This window comes from Silurus meridionalis, chromosome 14, assembly GCF_014805685.1.
Source record: "Silurus meridionalis isolate SWU-2019-XX chromosome 14, ASM1480568v1, whole genome shotgun sequence".
Taxonomy (NCBI): domain Eukaryota; kingdom Metazoa; phylum Chordata; class Actinopteri; order Siluriformes; family Siluridae; genus Silurus; species Silurus meridionalis.
Window position 1 is genome coordinate 15632492 of NC_060897.1, and position 15906 is coordinate 15648397.

Here is a 15906-nt window from a genome sequence, read left to right on the forward strand (position 1 = left end):
ACCAAGACCCCGATTGTCGCTCTGGAGATCCTGTGTGGAGATGGGAAAAAGTTCCCATCACTGCAGAACTCCACCGATCTGGGCTTTATGGCAGAGTGGCTAAACGGAAGATACTCCTCAGTGCATGATCGTGGTAGGGTGTTTTTCTGCAGCAGGAACTGGGAGACTGGTCAGGGTTGAGGAAAAGCTGAATGGAGCAAAGTACAGAGATAGAATAAAAAAAAACCTGTTTCACAGCACTCAGGATGTCAGACTGGGCCGAAGGTTCACCTTTCTAGATGACAACAACCCTAAGCATACAACACGTAAAAACAACACGGCAGTGGCTTAGGGACAACTCTGTAAATGTCCTAGAGTCGCACAGCTGGAGCGCTGATTTGAACCCTATTAAACATATCTGAACCTGAAAATGGCTGCCCACCGACAGTCCCCATGCAACCTGACCAACCTTGAGAGGATTTGCCATGAAGAATGGCAGAAAATCTTCCAATCCAGGTGTGCAAAGCTTGTTGTGTCAGAGCTAAAAAGTCACAAAGCTGTAATTGCTGCCAAAGTTGCTTTAACTGAGTAAAAGGTCTAAATATTTTTTTGCAACATAACAAAATAGAAAAAAATGTGCACTTTGTCGGAATGCACTGCATGTATATGTATTAAACAATAATTAGTACACTGTTTGCAGATTTTTCTACATCTAAATTAGATCCTATGATTGCAAGTCAATGGTAAAGTCAATGGACAAAAAAAAGCAATTTTAATTTTTGTCTTATTATTGTAAGGCCACACTCTGAAACAGTTTGAAGAGTTCTTTTGGAAGACTCCACTGGGCCGGTATATAGCAGAAGTTGAACAAGAAATGAAGGTGGAGTTTTTCCAAAGATATCTCCAGGATTTCACATGTTTGACAACGAACTTATCTACAGACATTGAACTTAAGGTCAGAATTTAAAACTCATATTTTTACAATATATATTCAGTTTTTTTAAAGAAAACATCCACAAAGAAATGTTTGTGTATGCATGCCCACACCTCAGCTCCTAGCAGATGCTCTGACATGCTGCGTTAATGAATTGAGAAGCCGTCAGATGGCAGAACAAAATGATGTAACCTCTTTAACCTGGATCCATGCTGCTTACCATGAGTTTAAGAACCGCCTGCAGAACTCCTCAAGAATGATCACCATCGAGCCCCAGATTGCTCAGGTGCTCTTTGGCAACACACACTCCAGAGATAGCATGGAAATGGTAAGCTGAACTTGATTTGAAGCACTGTTTTTCTTTGATATTTTGCAATTATAATATACTACGAGGCACTGGTGTCTAAGCTGTTGTATAGAATGTAAACATTATACTCAGTATTTTACATTCTTCAATCTATCGCTTTCTCAGGTGCTAGATGTGCATGCTGCCATGGCCTGTGTTGAGTATCTGGAGCCCCAAGGCCTGGATGCTATTACAAATTGTGTCACTTGGCTGCGACAAGTGAAGAAGTTACAAGTCCCAATTGAGTTGGTCTGCTCAGAAGAGAGCATCCGACACTATGGAGAACGAAGCAAAACCCTGATTGCACGTGTTCAGTAAGTACATGTAATTTACTTATTAATGCAAGTGAATGCGCTGTTAATGAAAGTAGTTTAACACATTTTGGGAGCGTCGTAGCTCAGTGGTTAATGCTCTGATTGGAAGGGTTTGCCAATCTACCACTCTTGGGCCCTTGAGCAAGGCCCTTACCCCTCTGTGCACCGGGGCGCTGGATCATTGCTGAGACAAGTAGGGATTTGCAACGAAAAGAATTTTACTGTGCTCTAATGTATATGTGACTAAAAAGGCTATTCTATTCTATTAACAATTCATTGTGTGTATGTGCTGTTTGTTTAGACATGGGTGGCGACGTATCCATGCCCTTTCCATATTTGTGGAGCACATACTTCTAGGTATAGAGCACGTGGAGAAGAATCTCAAGCCATTGGTGCTTGAGCACACACGACAGCTGGCTCAAGTAAGTCAATGTTTAAACCTACTAACCCTCTTTCTTCTGGTAGTAGTTTGGAAATAATCTTTTCATCTGTATTCATTTAAGGTTTTGGAGAAGAACTCTGACCTCAAAATGAAAGAGCCGTTTGAGGCAGTAATTACCATTCTCAAAACCTGCAAAGAGGGCGCAAATGAGCGGATTTTTCGGTACAAATGTGCCTTTACTTGTTTTAATATTTGACTGATTGCAATATTAAGAGAGAGAAATTTGGCGTGCCTGAGAAATAAAGTCATTCTTTTGCTGTGCATCCAGGTTTGGTTTCCAGCCATGTCCAGTATGCATGGGAGATCCACGTGATCCTCTAAGTCTTTCTTGTGAGCACATCTACTGTCTAGCATGCATCAGGCAGTGGCTGGTCCCAGGACAGATGTACTGTCCACTCTGCATGCATGCAGTAGATGATGATTTTGACCTCAAGCCATCCGAAGCCATTCAGTAAGCTAAACACATTAAAATTTTCCACAATCAACTACCCCCTTTGTAAACAAACTTACATTGTTGTTTAAACTCTGTCTGTTTTTGACTTGACTTTAACTCTTTTTGACTGTTTAGGACTCTGATAAATCAAAATGGCCACTTCAGAAAGCAGTGCCATGCCTTCTTCATTGACCTCGTCTCCACCATCTGCTTTAGAGACAACTTGCCACCCAATAAAGCCATCATCCTTCATCTACTATCCTTCCTCATGGTTGAGGCAGGGTCTGTATCCATTGTCCGAGGTAGGATCATGTTTATATCTATGTCTGTTTAATAAGATTTTTTGTTGTTTGGACCAGGCAAATAGTTTGCCTTAAACATTTACTGGAATATAAATTCTCTACTCTATTTATAAGGCTGCGATCGAAGATTTTTGACCAAGGCTCTGTCACCTTTTGATGACTCTGTGGACAAAAACCCTGTAGTACGCTCTGTAGTGCTTAAGCTGCTGCTCAAATACAGGTAAGAGTGTGAGGATCATTAGGCTGTTCTTAATAATCAGGGTCATGAAAACATTTTAGTTTTCTTTCTGATTTCATTTTGCTGTTTCTACCCTTCAGTTTTGCTAATGTGAAAGGTTACCTTCAGCAACATCTCACAGGAGTAGAGCAGAGTAACATCCTGGAGGAAGATGATAAAATGGAGCTTTATTGTCTGTACATAAACTGCCTTGAGGTGGGCGTATATATATATATTTTTTAAAGGTCTTTTAGAAAAAAATTTTTTAGTGATTATCTCTCAGATTTTCTACTGTTGTAAATATGAAATGTTTACATTGTCCTTTCTTAACATTATATGTGCAGGACTCTATGTTTGAGCGGACCCAGTGGCATACTGTGGCTGAGCAGCAGGCCTGTCTGCTAGAGGAAAAGAACTTTCTGACTGAATTCCTGAAAACTAGAGATGTTGTAACTAAAACTGTGACCATAGAGCACCTACAACAGGTGGCCAGAACTCGCTTATGTCTAGATATGGCAGCAGACCTACTAGTCAACCGAAGCTCCACTGCAGGTAGCCATTAGAAGCTTTTTACTGCAGTACATTTTGTGTTTTGTATCTTTATTACAGAAAAAAATACTTTATTCCAAAAACATATTACACCCCTCTGGACTTCTCATTTATTCAATTCAATAACAACTTTATCCTAGTCAGGGCCTCAGTGGACAATTAATGTTTTTGATTAATTTCCGTTTGAGTGAAACAAGAGGCTGTTCACATGCCCAGCAATTTTAGAAGTTACAAATGGTTGCTAATTTGCACCATGTTTTGAGTACAATAACAATGAGTACATTTAACAGTTAAAGGTTTGATAAAAAATGACCGCTAAAGAAATTTAAATATTTTACAATTGCACTTTTTCTGAAGGCATTTCTGATTGTTATAAAACTAACTTGTTTATAATTTTTAGATGCTCAAAAGGAAAACCTACCAGGAGAAGAGACCTTCTTGAATGCAGTGCAAGATCTGTGCAAACACAGTAGGAATGACTGGTACAGGGTCTACCTCATCAGAAAAATCTGCAGTCTTTGTGGAGTAGAATATATCCAGAAGCTTCTACAAGAAGATCAGCTCAGATGGATGTTTCCACAGGAGGTTATTGAGATGGTAGGTGTTTAATTTGTGTTTGTTAATAAGTACATCAAAAACATTTTAAATCAAAATCAGTTAGGTGTATTTCACAGCATGGCATTTAAAACCTTTTAATGTTTAATCTTATCTTTTAGGGAAAAAACAGTGGCCAGATTGATCAGTATCTGGCCTGTGGTATGGAGTACAAGGCTATAAGAGATGCAGTTGCCAAGGCCATGTTAGATGGCAAAATGGAAAAAATAGACAAAACCTGTGAGGTAAAGAATGAATACCTTTGAAAATACCTATGTGCATAATGAATCGTGTATATTTAATAATTGAGTTGTGATATGTACAGATTTGCAGATGCTCACCTGCGAAGAAGAATGTGTACATTCTCTTAGCTTTGTTTAGAGAAGTCACCACATTGTACAGAGCTAAGAATCCCAAAATCCATCCTAAACCTGAGGTGAGTGCATTGACACCTCTACACATTAATTATTTTCTCACTTTATTTATGATACATTATGTGGCCAAAAGTATGTGGATATTTGAGCATAAAACCCATGCATTACGTTTTTCCTGACCTTTGCAATCAGTTGTGTTGCACACAGTTGTTGGTTTTGTATGCTGAAGCATTAAGATTACCATTCAAGAGCTTAGTGTGCTCTGAATGAGCTCACTAAATTTACAGTATGCAGCGGGTGGTGTAGACAAACTCGAGTGGTCTGAGCACTGAGCCCTGATTATCTCCCTGCTGCCAGAGTTCCATAGCAGGCCACTCAAGATCTTCCACTTTAACCCATAACAAATTTTTTTGAAAACCTGTTCCAGCAGGACAATTATTTATAGCATGGTTTTAGATATCTTGTATGTTTTAAGATATCTTGTATGCCATCAATGTGGTTTAGGTAAGGACCACATATGGCTGAAAAAAAAATAAATATATTTTTTTGTATATATAATTTATTTGATTGGTATGTTCACATTTTTGGTCATGTATTGTATATTCAAACTGATGGCCTGACGAAAATTTTGTTTACATTTTAGCAATTGGAAGCACTTGAAGACTTCAGCAACAACTCTAAAGTCTTCGCCACTCCAGAATCTAGGGTCTTTGCTCAGGCTCTAATACATAACCGGTTGCCAGGCCAGCATGTAAATCCCAATTTATCGGGTGATGAATATGTGATTCTGGAGCTCACTGTTCACTTGGCTGCTGTGCTTCTTTGTGCAAAACAAGCAGTCATACAGCCCCTCATACAGCTTGCTTTCTTTCCTGCCAACATGCAGGTGTGTCTATTGGATGCTCTTATTACAGTTAATCCAGGTTGTAATGGGAAGAATATTGGAATAAACAAATTTGTTCTTCTCGATTTTTCTTTTGTACAGAGGGCCTTTATACCCACAATGCCAGATGACATGCTTGTTGTTGCCCAGCAGGCCATGGGGCAACTGCAGTGGTATTGTAAGTATAAACCCTTGGGATTTAAACAGATCTGCATTTTGGAAATACCTTCATTGGGCTTCTTTACTATAGTTTTAACAAGCAGTTTTAGCAAATATTGTTATGTATACTGTTTGAATTTGGTTTGAATGTCGTTTTTATAAAGTTGGTGTTAAAACTTTATTGCATTTGTTATATTTATTGATGTAATTTTTTTTTGCGTTTGTTTCCTCAGTTTGTCCAAATGGTCACCCATGCACTGTTGGCGAGGTATGCCATGAACAAATGTTATTTTGTATTTGCTCAACAGGTTATCAATCTATTAATCCAAATCTAACTGCATTTTATCTTCATATTGATATAGTGTGGTCAGCCAATGGAGAAGAGTCGCTGTCTAGACTGCAATGCAGAAATAGGAGGCATTGACCACAGACCTGTTGCAGGCTTTCGTACAGTTGGACTACAGTAAGTATTTCTGCTTTTCATTTAGAATTTCAGTGATTTTTAAATCATTTTCAATTACAATAAAACAACGTGTGTTGTATAAAAGAAGTGAAAACACTAAATTAAATTTAATTAAATCAGTATGTATTAGACTTGGCCAAATCTGTAAAAGCATTTACTATTCACTAATTAGTACATAGTATACACTTTAATCTTTATTTTTAATTATTCAACACATTCTTTCTGTATTAGCAAATAGCTTGTCTATAAATCATAATAAAAATTTTCTCTACCTATTTTTATATAGCAACTTACTGTACTTTTATTGTCGAAATTACCAAATATAATTTGTCTCAGGAAACATCATATATATTTAGTGTAATTATTTTTTATATTGATATTTATTTGTGCCTTGTGGGTAGTGTAGAAGCATGATCTTTGTTTTTGATTGCAGAGGAGACCGCACACAGACAGGGCACATCCTGGGGGATCCACATCGCAGGGATCAGCCAGATATGCAGGACACAAAGAACATGTCTCCTGCCCCATTCACCCTGCTCAGGATGCTTACACATATGGCCATGCTTTTGGGAGCCTCAAAGGAGGTGTGGGATATGAACTTCTATATGAGTTTGATTGCTGTTTAATGTTGCTACTGGTCTGGAGGAAATATATGGTTTATGTGCATGATTTGAAATATTAAATTTATCTTGTCTTTAGGACCCTGAATTTCTGCCTCTGTTTGTAATTGTCACATAATTTGCTGTATTTTCTAGGGTCTGACCGCGATTATTAAACCCCCTGTGGAGAACCCTGGATTGTTTTTTAAAGTCCACCTGTTGAAGGATATCGAGCAACTAATCAAAGCTTTAGGGAAGGGGGCAGATGACACAGTTTGCACCGTCCACCTGACCATCTGCAGTCTTCTAGAACCCCATCAACCCAATCAGTGTAGGAACCTTTCACCACTACCATTTAATACTCTTCAATACACATTGATATTGTTCTTGCATTTTTATGTTTGTCTTTTTTTTTTTTATAGGGCCTGCACTTTATGATAATGTGCTCTCAACTAAAGATGCCAGAAATAACTGGGAGACCACCATGGCCACAGATATCGCAAACCAGCTGAAGGTAGCTGGCTGTCCTAGCATATTGTTTTCCTTAATTTCCATATCCTTCCTCTTCGTATCACTTTCTGTGTGACATTTGACGTTTTGGCACAAGACTAGTTTGTTTACACTCAAATAAGTGAGGTCTGCAAATATGTCTTGATTTTGTCATAGAATTGTATTCTGATTGGTTTCATACATAAAAAAGTTAGGAGAATGCAATATTATTGATATATTGAAGTTGTACGTAGTGTGATGTTTGCTTTTTGATGTATTCGTCATTTTGTTTCCACCACAGGTATTGGAGTCTCAACTGGCAAAAATAAACACTTTCATCAGAGATGATGAAAGGGTGTCATCTAACCCAGTGATGAAGGTGATGTTTGGAGAGCCGCGTCTGTTCCTGCACACTTTACCTCAAGGTTCTCTGATTCATGGCTCATCTGTGTGGAGCTGCAGGCAGCGTGTTTCCCTTCTCAACTTAGGCCACATTTTGGAGCAGAACGGAGGCAGGGACACATTTCCTGTCCTCTGGAGGTTCCTACAGAAGGTAGGCCAATTTCTAGTGTAAAATGCATTGAAAGAAATCATTAGTTACTGTTTGTAATATTATCAGTAGTTATTAATAGTGTTCCTTCTTGCTTTAGTCTAACTAATAGTTTCAGTAGAATAATGATTGGTAATATGTTGATGAATGCTGTTGTATAGGAGGCCGAGTTGAGGTTGGTGAAATTCCTCCCAGACATTCTTGCTCTCCAGAGGGACCTGGTGAAGAAGTTCCAGAATGTGATGGAGTTTCAAGTCGGCACTCTAGCACAGTTCCTGCAGAATTTGAAAGCAGGTACTCGCAAGCGGTTTAATTTGTTAATTTTGCTAATCAGCTTAAAAAAAGTCTGCAACTGGACTAAATAATTGTATCATTTTCTTGTTTATTGTTTTCCCCTACAGCATCTCTAATGACTTCATATGAAAAACGTATTAATATCTTCCTGTCCACATGGAACCAACTGAGAGGATCTTTAGCTTCCAATGGTAAGCCTTATCCATTTAAAAAACAAAAAAAACCCAAACAACCCACACATTTTTAATAGAAACACATTTTTATTGCTTGTTTTTCTTATTCAAATGAATAAAATGTGTTTTGATTGCTAGGAGAGATCAAGCTTCCAGCTGAATACTGCCAAAAAGACCTAGACCTTAGTGCTGACCTGCAAGTGCTGCTGCCACGAAGACATGGTTTGGGTCTGTGCTCCACTGCTCTAGTCAGCTATCTAATTGCTCTGCATAATGATTTAATCTATGCAGTCGACAAGCATACTGAAGAAGAGACAAGGTAAATACTACACATTCTGGTGTCTTTTGTCTGTTTCTTTTGACTCTTGCATGGAAGATGAGAATTAGAATACAAGTCACTTTGCTTACAGCTGTCCTATTAGTAGCATTACACAAAGATGCTGACTTAGCAAAGCAAGCATTAGCCATCTTTCTCACTGCTGTTGAGCTGTAAGAGACATGAGATTAAGCTAAATTGAATAAAATATTTCAATTTCGTTATGGTTAGGGAGAAGCAGTGCAAAACAAAAAATTGCTTGTCATTTTTTTTATTATTAAAGTAGTATTATCAATTGTGAACATCAACAGTTTACATTTTTAACACAAAACAATTTTAAATAAAATGCCTGCTTGGTTAAATAATATATAAAATAATATTTAACAAAAATTAATGCTAATAAATCAAATGAATACTATACACTTTTTTATTATATTGATAACATTATAATAATAATATTATTAATCAATTAAATTCGCACAAATCAAATGTATTAAATTAAATAATTAAATAAATGTAATTAAATAATTAAATAAAAAAATAAATTTGTTAGACCTCATTTTGGTAATACAAGTGTGTGTGTTTGTGTGTGTGTGTGTGTGTGTGTGTGTGTGTGTGTGTGTGTGTGTGTGTGTGTGTGTGTGTGTGTGTTTTACATGTAATATTACATTTTCTCAAGATATACTAACTGTTTAATATGTTAATTATATTTTAACAAATGTCCACATTCCTTCCATTCTTTATTTATTCATTTGTTTCTTTTTTTTAAACCACTGTCTTTGTTGTGTATGTTTTCAAGGTTAATAAAAAAAAGTGCACACTCTGTGTGAGGCGAAGACTAAACAAAAGTCATCCGCCACTTCATACATTCCTGAGGGAACTTAAATTTTAACTACATTACGTTCGGCATGTAAAACGGATTGCATTTAATACGTGTACGTTACACCCCTAATATATGCATACAGTATATAAACCACGTACAGTATATAAACTGCAATAAATGATTTAGTGCAGGAGTGCTCATATTTTTCAGCTTATGAGCCACTTTTAAAATGATCTACCTACAATAAAAAATGTCTTCAGGCTCTATGTTGAGTATTGATTCACTAATAAGAAACATACTTTATAATACACAGTAATCCCCCACGTTATCACGGTTCGAATCTCGCACCCCCCGGGTTTATTAAGGAATTGCATTTGCCACATAGCTAATTAGTTTAGCTGATTTTCCCGGTCTCTTGCGGATAGCACGATAGATTATTTTTATGTTGAAATAATGAAATGTATTAAAAAAATATAATTAACAAAGTATACTTGTTATATATGTGTTATATATAAACATGTAAATATACTTTATATATGCTGTGTGTATAGCTCTATCTGTCTGTCTGTCTGTCTGTCTGTCTGTCTGTCTGTCTGTCTGTCTGTCTGTCTGTCTGTCTGTGTGTGTGTGTGGTCTTATGGTCACTGCCATACTCTAATGATTTGCACTTAATGGAGTCATCCAGGGTTGCATAGTTTGGACAGTAGCTGCTGCTGGTACTCTGCCTCAAGCAGACTTTGAAATGATCAGTAGTCATGGAACAATATTTGGACATAATGATCTTCATTTGGGAAAAGGCTGACTCATAAATAAGATTGCAGTAGCTCATGTGCGTTGGACCGTGCATGCATGGTAACCCATGTGTTTGAAGAGAAGAGATCTCAGACTTTTTTAAATGGGATGCCATCTTCCCATGCTACTTTTGCGATCTACTGGTTGATTATGATCGTCCTATTGGGCACCCCTTAATTAGTGCTTTCTATAAACCAAGCCTCAGAAAATGTTTTGTTGTCAGTAATAGGCAAGCTTATATTGTATTATTAATGAGAAGCAAAGCACACACCTATCAACAAAAAACATTTTATATATCGTACAATTAGTGTATATATATATATATATATATATATATATATATATATATATATATATATAGTACAATTATTGGCAAGTTTAAATTAATTATTGTCAGAATAATGACTGCATAAAGTCTGGAAACTGTAGACTCTAGGCACTAGGGATGCGCCATATACTGGTTCTGAAAAAATACCTATATAATCTATTTCACACGGTCCGATATCATAATTTTGCTGAACTCGCTGTTTCATACACTGCTGTTCCGTAATTTACCTGTAGGAGGCAGTGCTTCCCATTTTCCCAAACTAAGCAAACTGAATTTACCTCAGGTATCAAGTCGTAGAAACATCTCAAGGATGATTAGTGGAAACAGGATGCAACTGAGTTCGATTTTGAGTGTCATGGCAAAGGCTGAGAATATTTATGTACATACAATTTATTTTTTAAAATCTTTATTTTATTTTCCCTTTTTATTTTTATTTTTTCACATTTTAATTATTTTAACAGGTAGCAGTTCCATAGACTTCAGCAGATTTGTGTGTAATTTATAAAAAATATTTGCCCCTTGTGCTTCCTTATATTTATGCTATATTGAAACAGGACATTTTGGAATACTGATGAAGTGATCCTAAACGTTTATGTGAACTTGGATTAAAAAAATTAATATAAATGTGAACATGCTACAGTTACATTTTTTAATGAAGCCGGCTAATTGGAGTGTGTGCTTTTGTAATTTTTCAAATTTCAACAAACTTTCTTTAGTTAATTGTTAGTTTAAGCTAATTTACAAAGGTGTTTTTCCTAACTTCTATGAATTTTTTACAAAGGTGTCAAAATTAATCTTATCAAATTTTTTTATAATACACAGTTTCACAGTGAGTCCAGCAGACCTGACAGAGCTCCACGTGATTAAATACGAGGTAGAACGAGATCTGCTCCCTCTTATCCTTTCCAACTGCCAGTACAACATGGAGCGTGGCCGTGAGACTCTGTCTGAATATGACCTGCCCAAGATCCAGCAGCAGCTCCTCACACGCTTCCTGCAGGGAAAACCATTCATCAGTCTCAATGTGGGTCTGCAGAAGAGACACAAAAGTACACTAATTCAATAAATTCACTGGAATATAACAAAACTATGTTTTGGATTTCTAGGGAATTCCGACCCTTGTGAACAGACATGACCGGAATTATGAAAATATTTTCCAGGATGTGAAAGCTAAAGTTCAGCAAGTAAGTTTAAAAGATATTCGTTTATGTATTAATATACCGATCATGGAGGTGTTGCTGTTCAAATAGCTGGTTAGATTTCTGATGTAACCAATAATTATAACCACCTATTGTCTACACACATCAGATGCTCAGAGAAATACGCTTATTCATGCAATTATATATATCAGTTTATGATGTTCCCAGCAACATTGTTTAGACTTTTACTGTAAAGTGTTAGTAAGCCTGTCCCTAGGAGTGGAACCTGATGTGCCTCTTAAAACCATTCTTTCTCAGTGTTTGGCATGTTGTGCGTTTTGAGTTGTTCTGCCTGTAATGAGTGGTTATTGAGTTACCATAGCCTTCCTGTCCACTCATCAGTGTTTCTGCCTGGACAACTTCTGCTCAATAGCCTACAATTCTGTGTAAACTCTGAAGATTGTTATATGTGAAACTCAAAATATTAGAGTATTTTTATTGTTTTGCCCCATTCTCAAATTCAAAGTGAGTGGCTAGACAGAACCCTTGAACGATATCTGCATTAATTTAATTTTGTTCTCTTTCATTGTTTAAGTATATTATGATTGCATACTGATTTTTATACCTGACTGTGTGTCTGCTGCAGGAGTCTTTATCCTCATTAAGCCAGTCGACACTGTCTGTGGAGTTGCAGTCGTACAGTGATGTATGTGAGGCATTATCCACTGTGGAAGTGGCCCTGGGATTCCTGGCCATGACTGGAGGAGAACCTAACATGCAGATGGGTGACTATCTAAAGGATGAACTACAAATGGCTGACCACATAGCCCTGCATGTACTTAAGGTCACTAAAACTTTTTTAATACAGTATTGATTTTCCCCTTGCTGATATGTTGTGAAAAATTGTACATAAATTGCCTCGTTGCACAATTAACTTTTTGATAGAATTTGAACCAAATGCATATGGCAGATGTTTCATCAATGATCAATATTGTCTCAAACTACAGGCTCTGAGTAGGTGCTGCCTGAAACACTGTGTGGCATTGTGGCAGCTCCTCACCTCCCTCAAATCCGAGACAATGATACGCCTTAAGAGGGTAAAGGAATCTCTGTACAACTGGTTTTATGATTTACAATTACAGAAATAGAACATTTTATGCCATATATAGTCTTATAGTATTATATAGTTGGTTTAATTAAAGAAAACATTTTAAATGTTTTCAAGTTTCTAGTCAGGTGTTTATTGATGTTTGTATTTCTCAGGACCCATTTGTAGAGATAAGTGAGGAGTATAAGAAAGCTCTAGGAGAGGTGGAAAAAAGATTACTTACTGGCTTTTTCACAAAGACCAGTGCAGAATCGTTCTTGCTGGAAATGCACGAGTTTCTGCTGCTAGTATTGAAGAACTCAAATGCCACAGGCACCTACAAGCCAAACTGGAGGTGAGTGCAACCTTGTAGTTGCCTTGGAAGGAAATATTTTGCTCAGCAATATTCTGTATAGTATACTGTCAGTGCAATTGGTCTTAAAAAGTAATTTGTTTTAAATGTATTTTCCTTTTACCAGTGTGAAAGATACCATGGTGTCTTACATGGAGCGAAAAGACATGGATGTCCCTCTATATGTGGAGGAGTTGTTCCCTAATGAGATACTTTTATCACAGCACATTGAGACCTGGAAGTTCTCAATTTTTCTTAAGCAAGAGCGAATGCAAAGATAAAGCCCATATCATCGGTTCCCATCATCACCCTTCCTCCAGTCCATACATCATTATTCTATCTTGAAGTTGTATTTCTTTACAATCATGACATTTACGCAGCATTTTTATATTGGGTGCCTGTGGGAGGAAAAAAAGTTCTGCTTGCCTGCACATTTGAAGTGCAATATAATAAGTGATATGCTGCTGCAGTATTAGCATAAAGGTGAAACGAGAGTGACAATCTAAAGAAGAAATAGTTTGCACTAGAACGGTGTGCCTTTCTGCAGGCAATCTAATGAAAGTGCATACAATCTGACATTTTGTCATTATGCACATTTGCTGCATTTCTCCATTATTATTAGTTTGTTACATGTTTGTTTTTTGTTTTTTATTGCCGAAACTTTTCCTATCATATCAGGAATGCTGATCAGGTATGCTGATCAGGGTACTAGTAAAATTTCCATTTATACTCAGGGATTTATTGGAAATCACGTTAATGTAATACTTGGATTAAATTTGGATAAATACGCACCTTCTGTTTCCCTAGGACCAGACGCAGCCTTAATCTTGGGTTCAATAACAGAAATCATTCTGATGTTGCTTTGATTTTTCTTAGTTCTCTTTGTTAAAAATTGTTAGGAAAATCTTTGTAGTATAATCTTGACCAGTTGCCTTACACTTTACCATTACCATGTGTTCTGTTGCACTTTTGCCCTGTGTCCTTCCTCAAGTGCAGTGCTAAAATCAATGTGTTCCTCAAATAAAATATATTTCAAATGTTTGTGATGTATTTAACAATTAATTATTCATTATCAACCTAATGTGTCAGGTTGGTTGAAATGGGCCTTTTTGTTAGATATTGGGTACATCTACCTTAGAAACGAGCTTATTAGAAGGACAGTGTAAGTAGGACGTTTTGGGGACGAAGCGAGGGAGGCGAGATTGAGATGGTTTGGACATGTGCAGAGGAGGGACATTGGGTACATCATGGGGAAAATGCTGAGGATGGAGCCACTAGGTAGAAGGAAAAGAGGAAGACCAAGGAGGAGGTTCATGGATGTGGTGAGGGAAGACATGCAGGTAGTTGGTTTGAAAGAGGCAGATGTAGAGGACAGAGTAGTGTGGAGACGGTTGATCTGCTGTGGCGACCCCTAGTGGGAGCAGCCGAAATGAGAAGAAGAAGAAGATTGGGTATGTCTACCATATAGCAATAGTAAGTATACATCTCTTGTATGTAAACACAAAAAGTTAGTATAATACTTCTCATATTAATGGCATCAATTAAAGAAATAAAAAAAAGAAAGCAGACATAAAGCTATAGGTAATAAGAAAGGTGATTAAATAAAGACTGCTGTAGTTAAAAAAAAAAAAAGGACAAATAGCTGTGGTGTGATTTGGTGACAGTAGAATTTTGAATTAGACACAATGATTTAATGGTTCCCTGATGTTTGGGGCAGGATTTCCTCAAGTGGAAATCTGTTGAATTGATGGCAAAAGTAAGCTATATTACTTTTATATTATGCTCTTTAAGAAAAGCAAACTTTAACATACAGCAATATTAATTTACAGATTGTTCCACTTACATTATCTCAACATCTATTTGAGGACATGTCAATCACATCAATTATATTGACAAAAAGTATTGGAACACCTGATTTTTTCAGCCATATGTGCTTCTTCCCCAAACTTAAAAAAGATTGGACACACACAGTAGTACATAATGTCTTCAGATTCAGAAGCATTACATTTCCCCTTCACTTTCCCCCTGTGCACAGCTCAAGGTCGATAGGGTTTACATGTGTTTGAGTGGAAGATCTTGAGTGCCCTGCTATAAAGCACTCAATCCTATTGAACTCCTAATTCAACCCCAAGTCGCCTCATCCTACATCACTGCCTGACTTTACTAACATCCTTGAGGCTGAATAAGCACTAATATCCACAAATTAACTTTAAAATCTACTGAAATATCTCCCTAGAAGATTGGAGTTTATTATAACAGCAATTTTTAAATACATGCTGAATTAATGTTCAAAAAACACACTATACAAATCTTACATACATTTGTCCATATAATGTATATTTCATTGTACTAGTAGCTATAGTTTTATGCAGCATTTGTTGGCATAACATGTTGTTAAAGTCATTACTCTTTACCTGACAGAATGGGGAAAATCACAAAAGCCATGCCATTTCACAAAAAGTTCTTTCTTTCTTTCGTTCGTTCGTTCGTTCGTTCGTTCGTTTATTCGTTCATTCGTTCGTTCGTTCTAAACATAATGTAACAGAATGGTAAACCAGACAGGGAAATAATGCAAAATATACAGAGTAAAAATGTTAAATAAATGTACAGATTTACAGAAGTGTGCAGTTTACAAATGGACCATTTGGAGCTGTTTAAGCTGTTGGGCTGCTGGTTTGAAATTTTTGAGTTCAAATCAAAGCACCTTTATGATCCCACTGTTGGGCCCTTGAGCAAGGCTCTTAAGCCTCAACTGTTTACTTATATAAATAAGATAATTGCCACTTTGTCACTCACTAACAGTGCAAAGTCAGTCTGGATATGGGCATCTACCCAATGTCATAATCGTAGTGGAAACTTTATGGGTGGAATGATCAATTGTTCAAAACATTTTGCATACATATAGAGCAGTTTTTTCTCAATCCATTTGTTACGTAAAATATTTTCTGCCTATAAATGAATATAATTACATATTA

General features: G+C 36.8%; 1 protein-coding gene across 4 annotated transcripts in view; it reads left to right on the forward strand.

Annotated features, from left to right (window-relative positions):
• The window catches only part of rnf213a (ring finger protein 213a), a 48872-nt gene extending 34900 nt beyond the window's left edge, over window positions 1-13972 (forward strand). For all 4 annotated transcript variants that reach the window (XM_046866778.1, XM_046866780.1, XM_046866781.1 and 1 more), the window contains 30 exons: window positions 777-934; window positions 1032-1241; window positions 1386-1573; window positions 1875-1995; window positions 2077-2177; window positions 2284-2466; window positions 2584-2750; window positions 2865-2970; window positions 3069-3183; window positions 3312-3519; window positions 3917-4113; window positions 4233-4355; window positions 4436-4546; window positions 5128-5370; window positions 5470-5545; window positions 5760-5794; window positions 5889-5989; window positions 6423-6573; window positions 6745-6919; window positions 7011-7102; window positions 7379-7630; window positions 7789-7921; window positions 8029-8112; window positions 8233-8413; window positions 11176-11377; window positions 11460-11537; window positions 12139-12336; window positions 12500-12589; window positions 12756-12934; window positions 13059-13972. In XM_046866778.1, the coding sequence (XP_046722734.1) occupies window positions 777-934; window positions 1032-1241; window positions 1386-1573; window positions 1875-1995; window positions 2077-2177; window positions 2284-2466; window positions 2584-2750; window positions 2865-2970; window positions 3069-3183; window positions 3312-3519; window positions 3917-4113; window positions 4233-4355; window positions 4436-4546; window positions 5128-5370; window positions 5470-5545; window positions 5760-5794; window positions 5889-5989; window positions 6423-6573; window positions 6745-6919; window positions 7011-7102; window positions 7379-7630; window positions 7789-7921; window positions 8029-8112; window positions 8233-8413; window positions 11176-11377; window positions 11460-11537; window positions 12139-12336; window positions 12500-12589; window positions 12756-12934; window positions 13059-13212 (4412 nt within the window). In that variant the 3' untranslated portion in view covers window positions 13213-13972. The remainder of the gene's footprint in view (window positions 1-776; window positions 935-1031; window positions 1242-1385; window positions 1574-1874; window positions 1996-2076; window positions 2178-2283; window positions 2467-2583; window positions 2751-2864; window positions 2971-3068; window positions 3184-3311; window positions 3520-3916; window positions 4114-4232; window positions 4356-4435; window positions 4547-5127; window positions 5371-5469; window positions 5546-5759; window positions 5795-5888; window positions 5990-6422; window positions 6574-6744; window positions 6920-7010; window positions 7103-7378; window positions 7631-7788; window positions 7922-8028; window positions 8113-8232; window positions 8414-11175; window positions 11378-11459; window positions 11538-12138; window positions 12337-12499; window positions 12590-12755; window positions 12935-13058) is intronic.
• Window positions 13973-15906: the final 1934 nt, after the last annotated feature.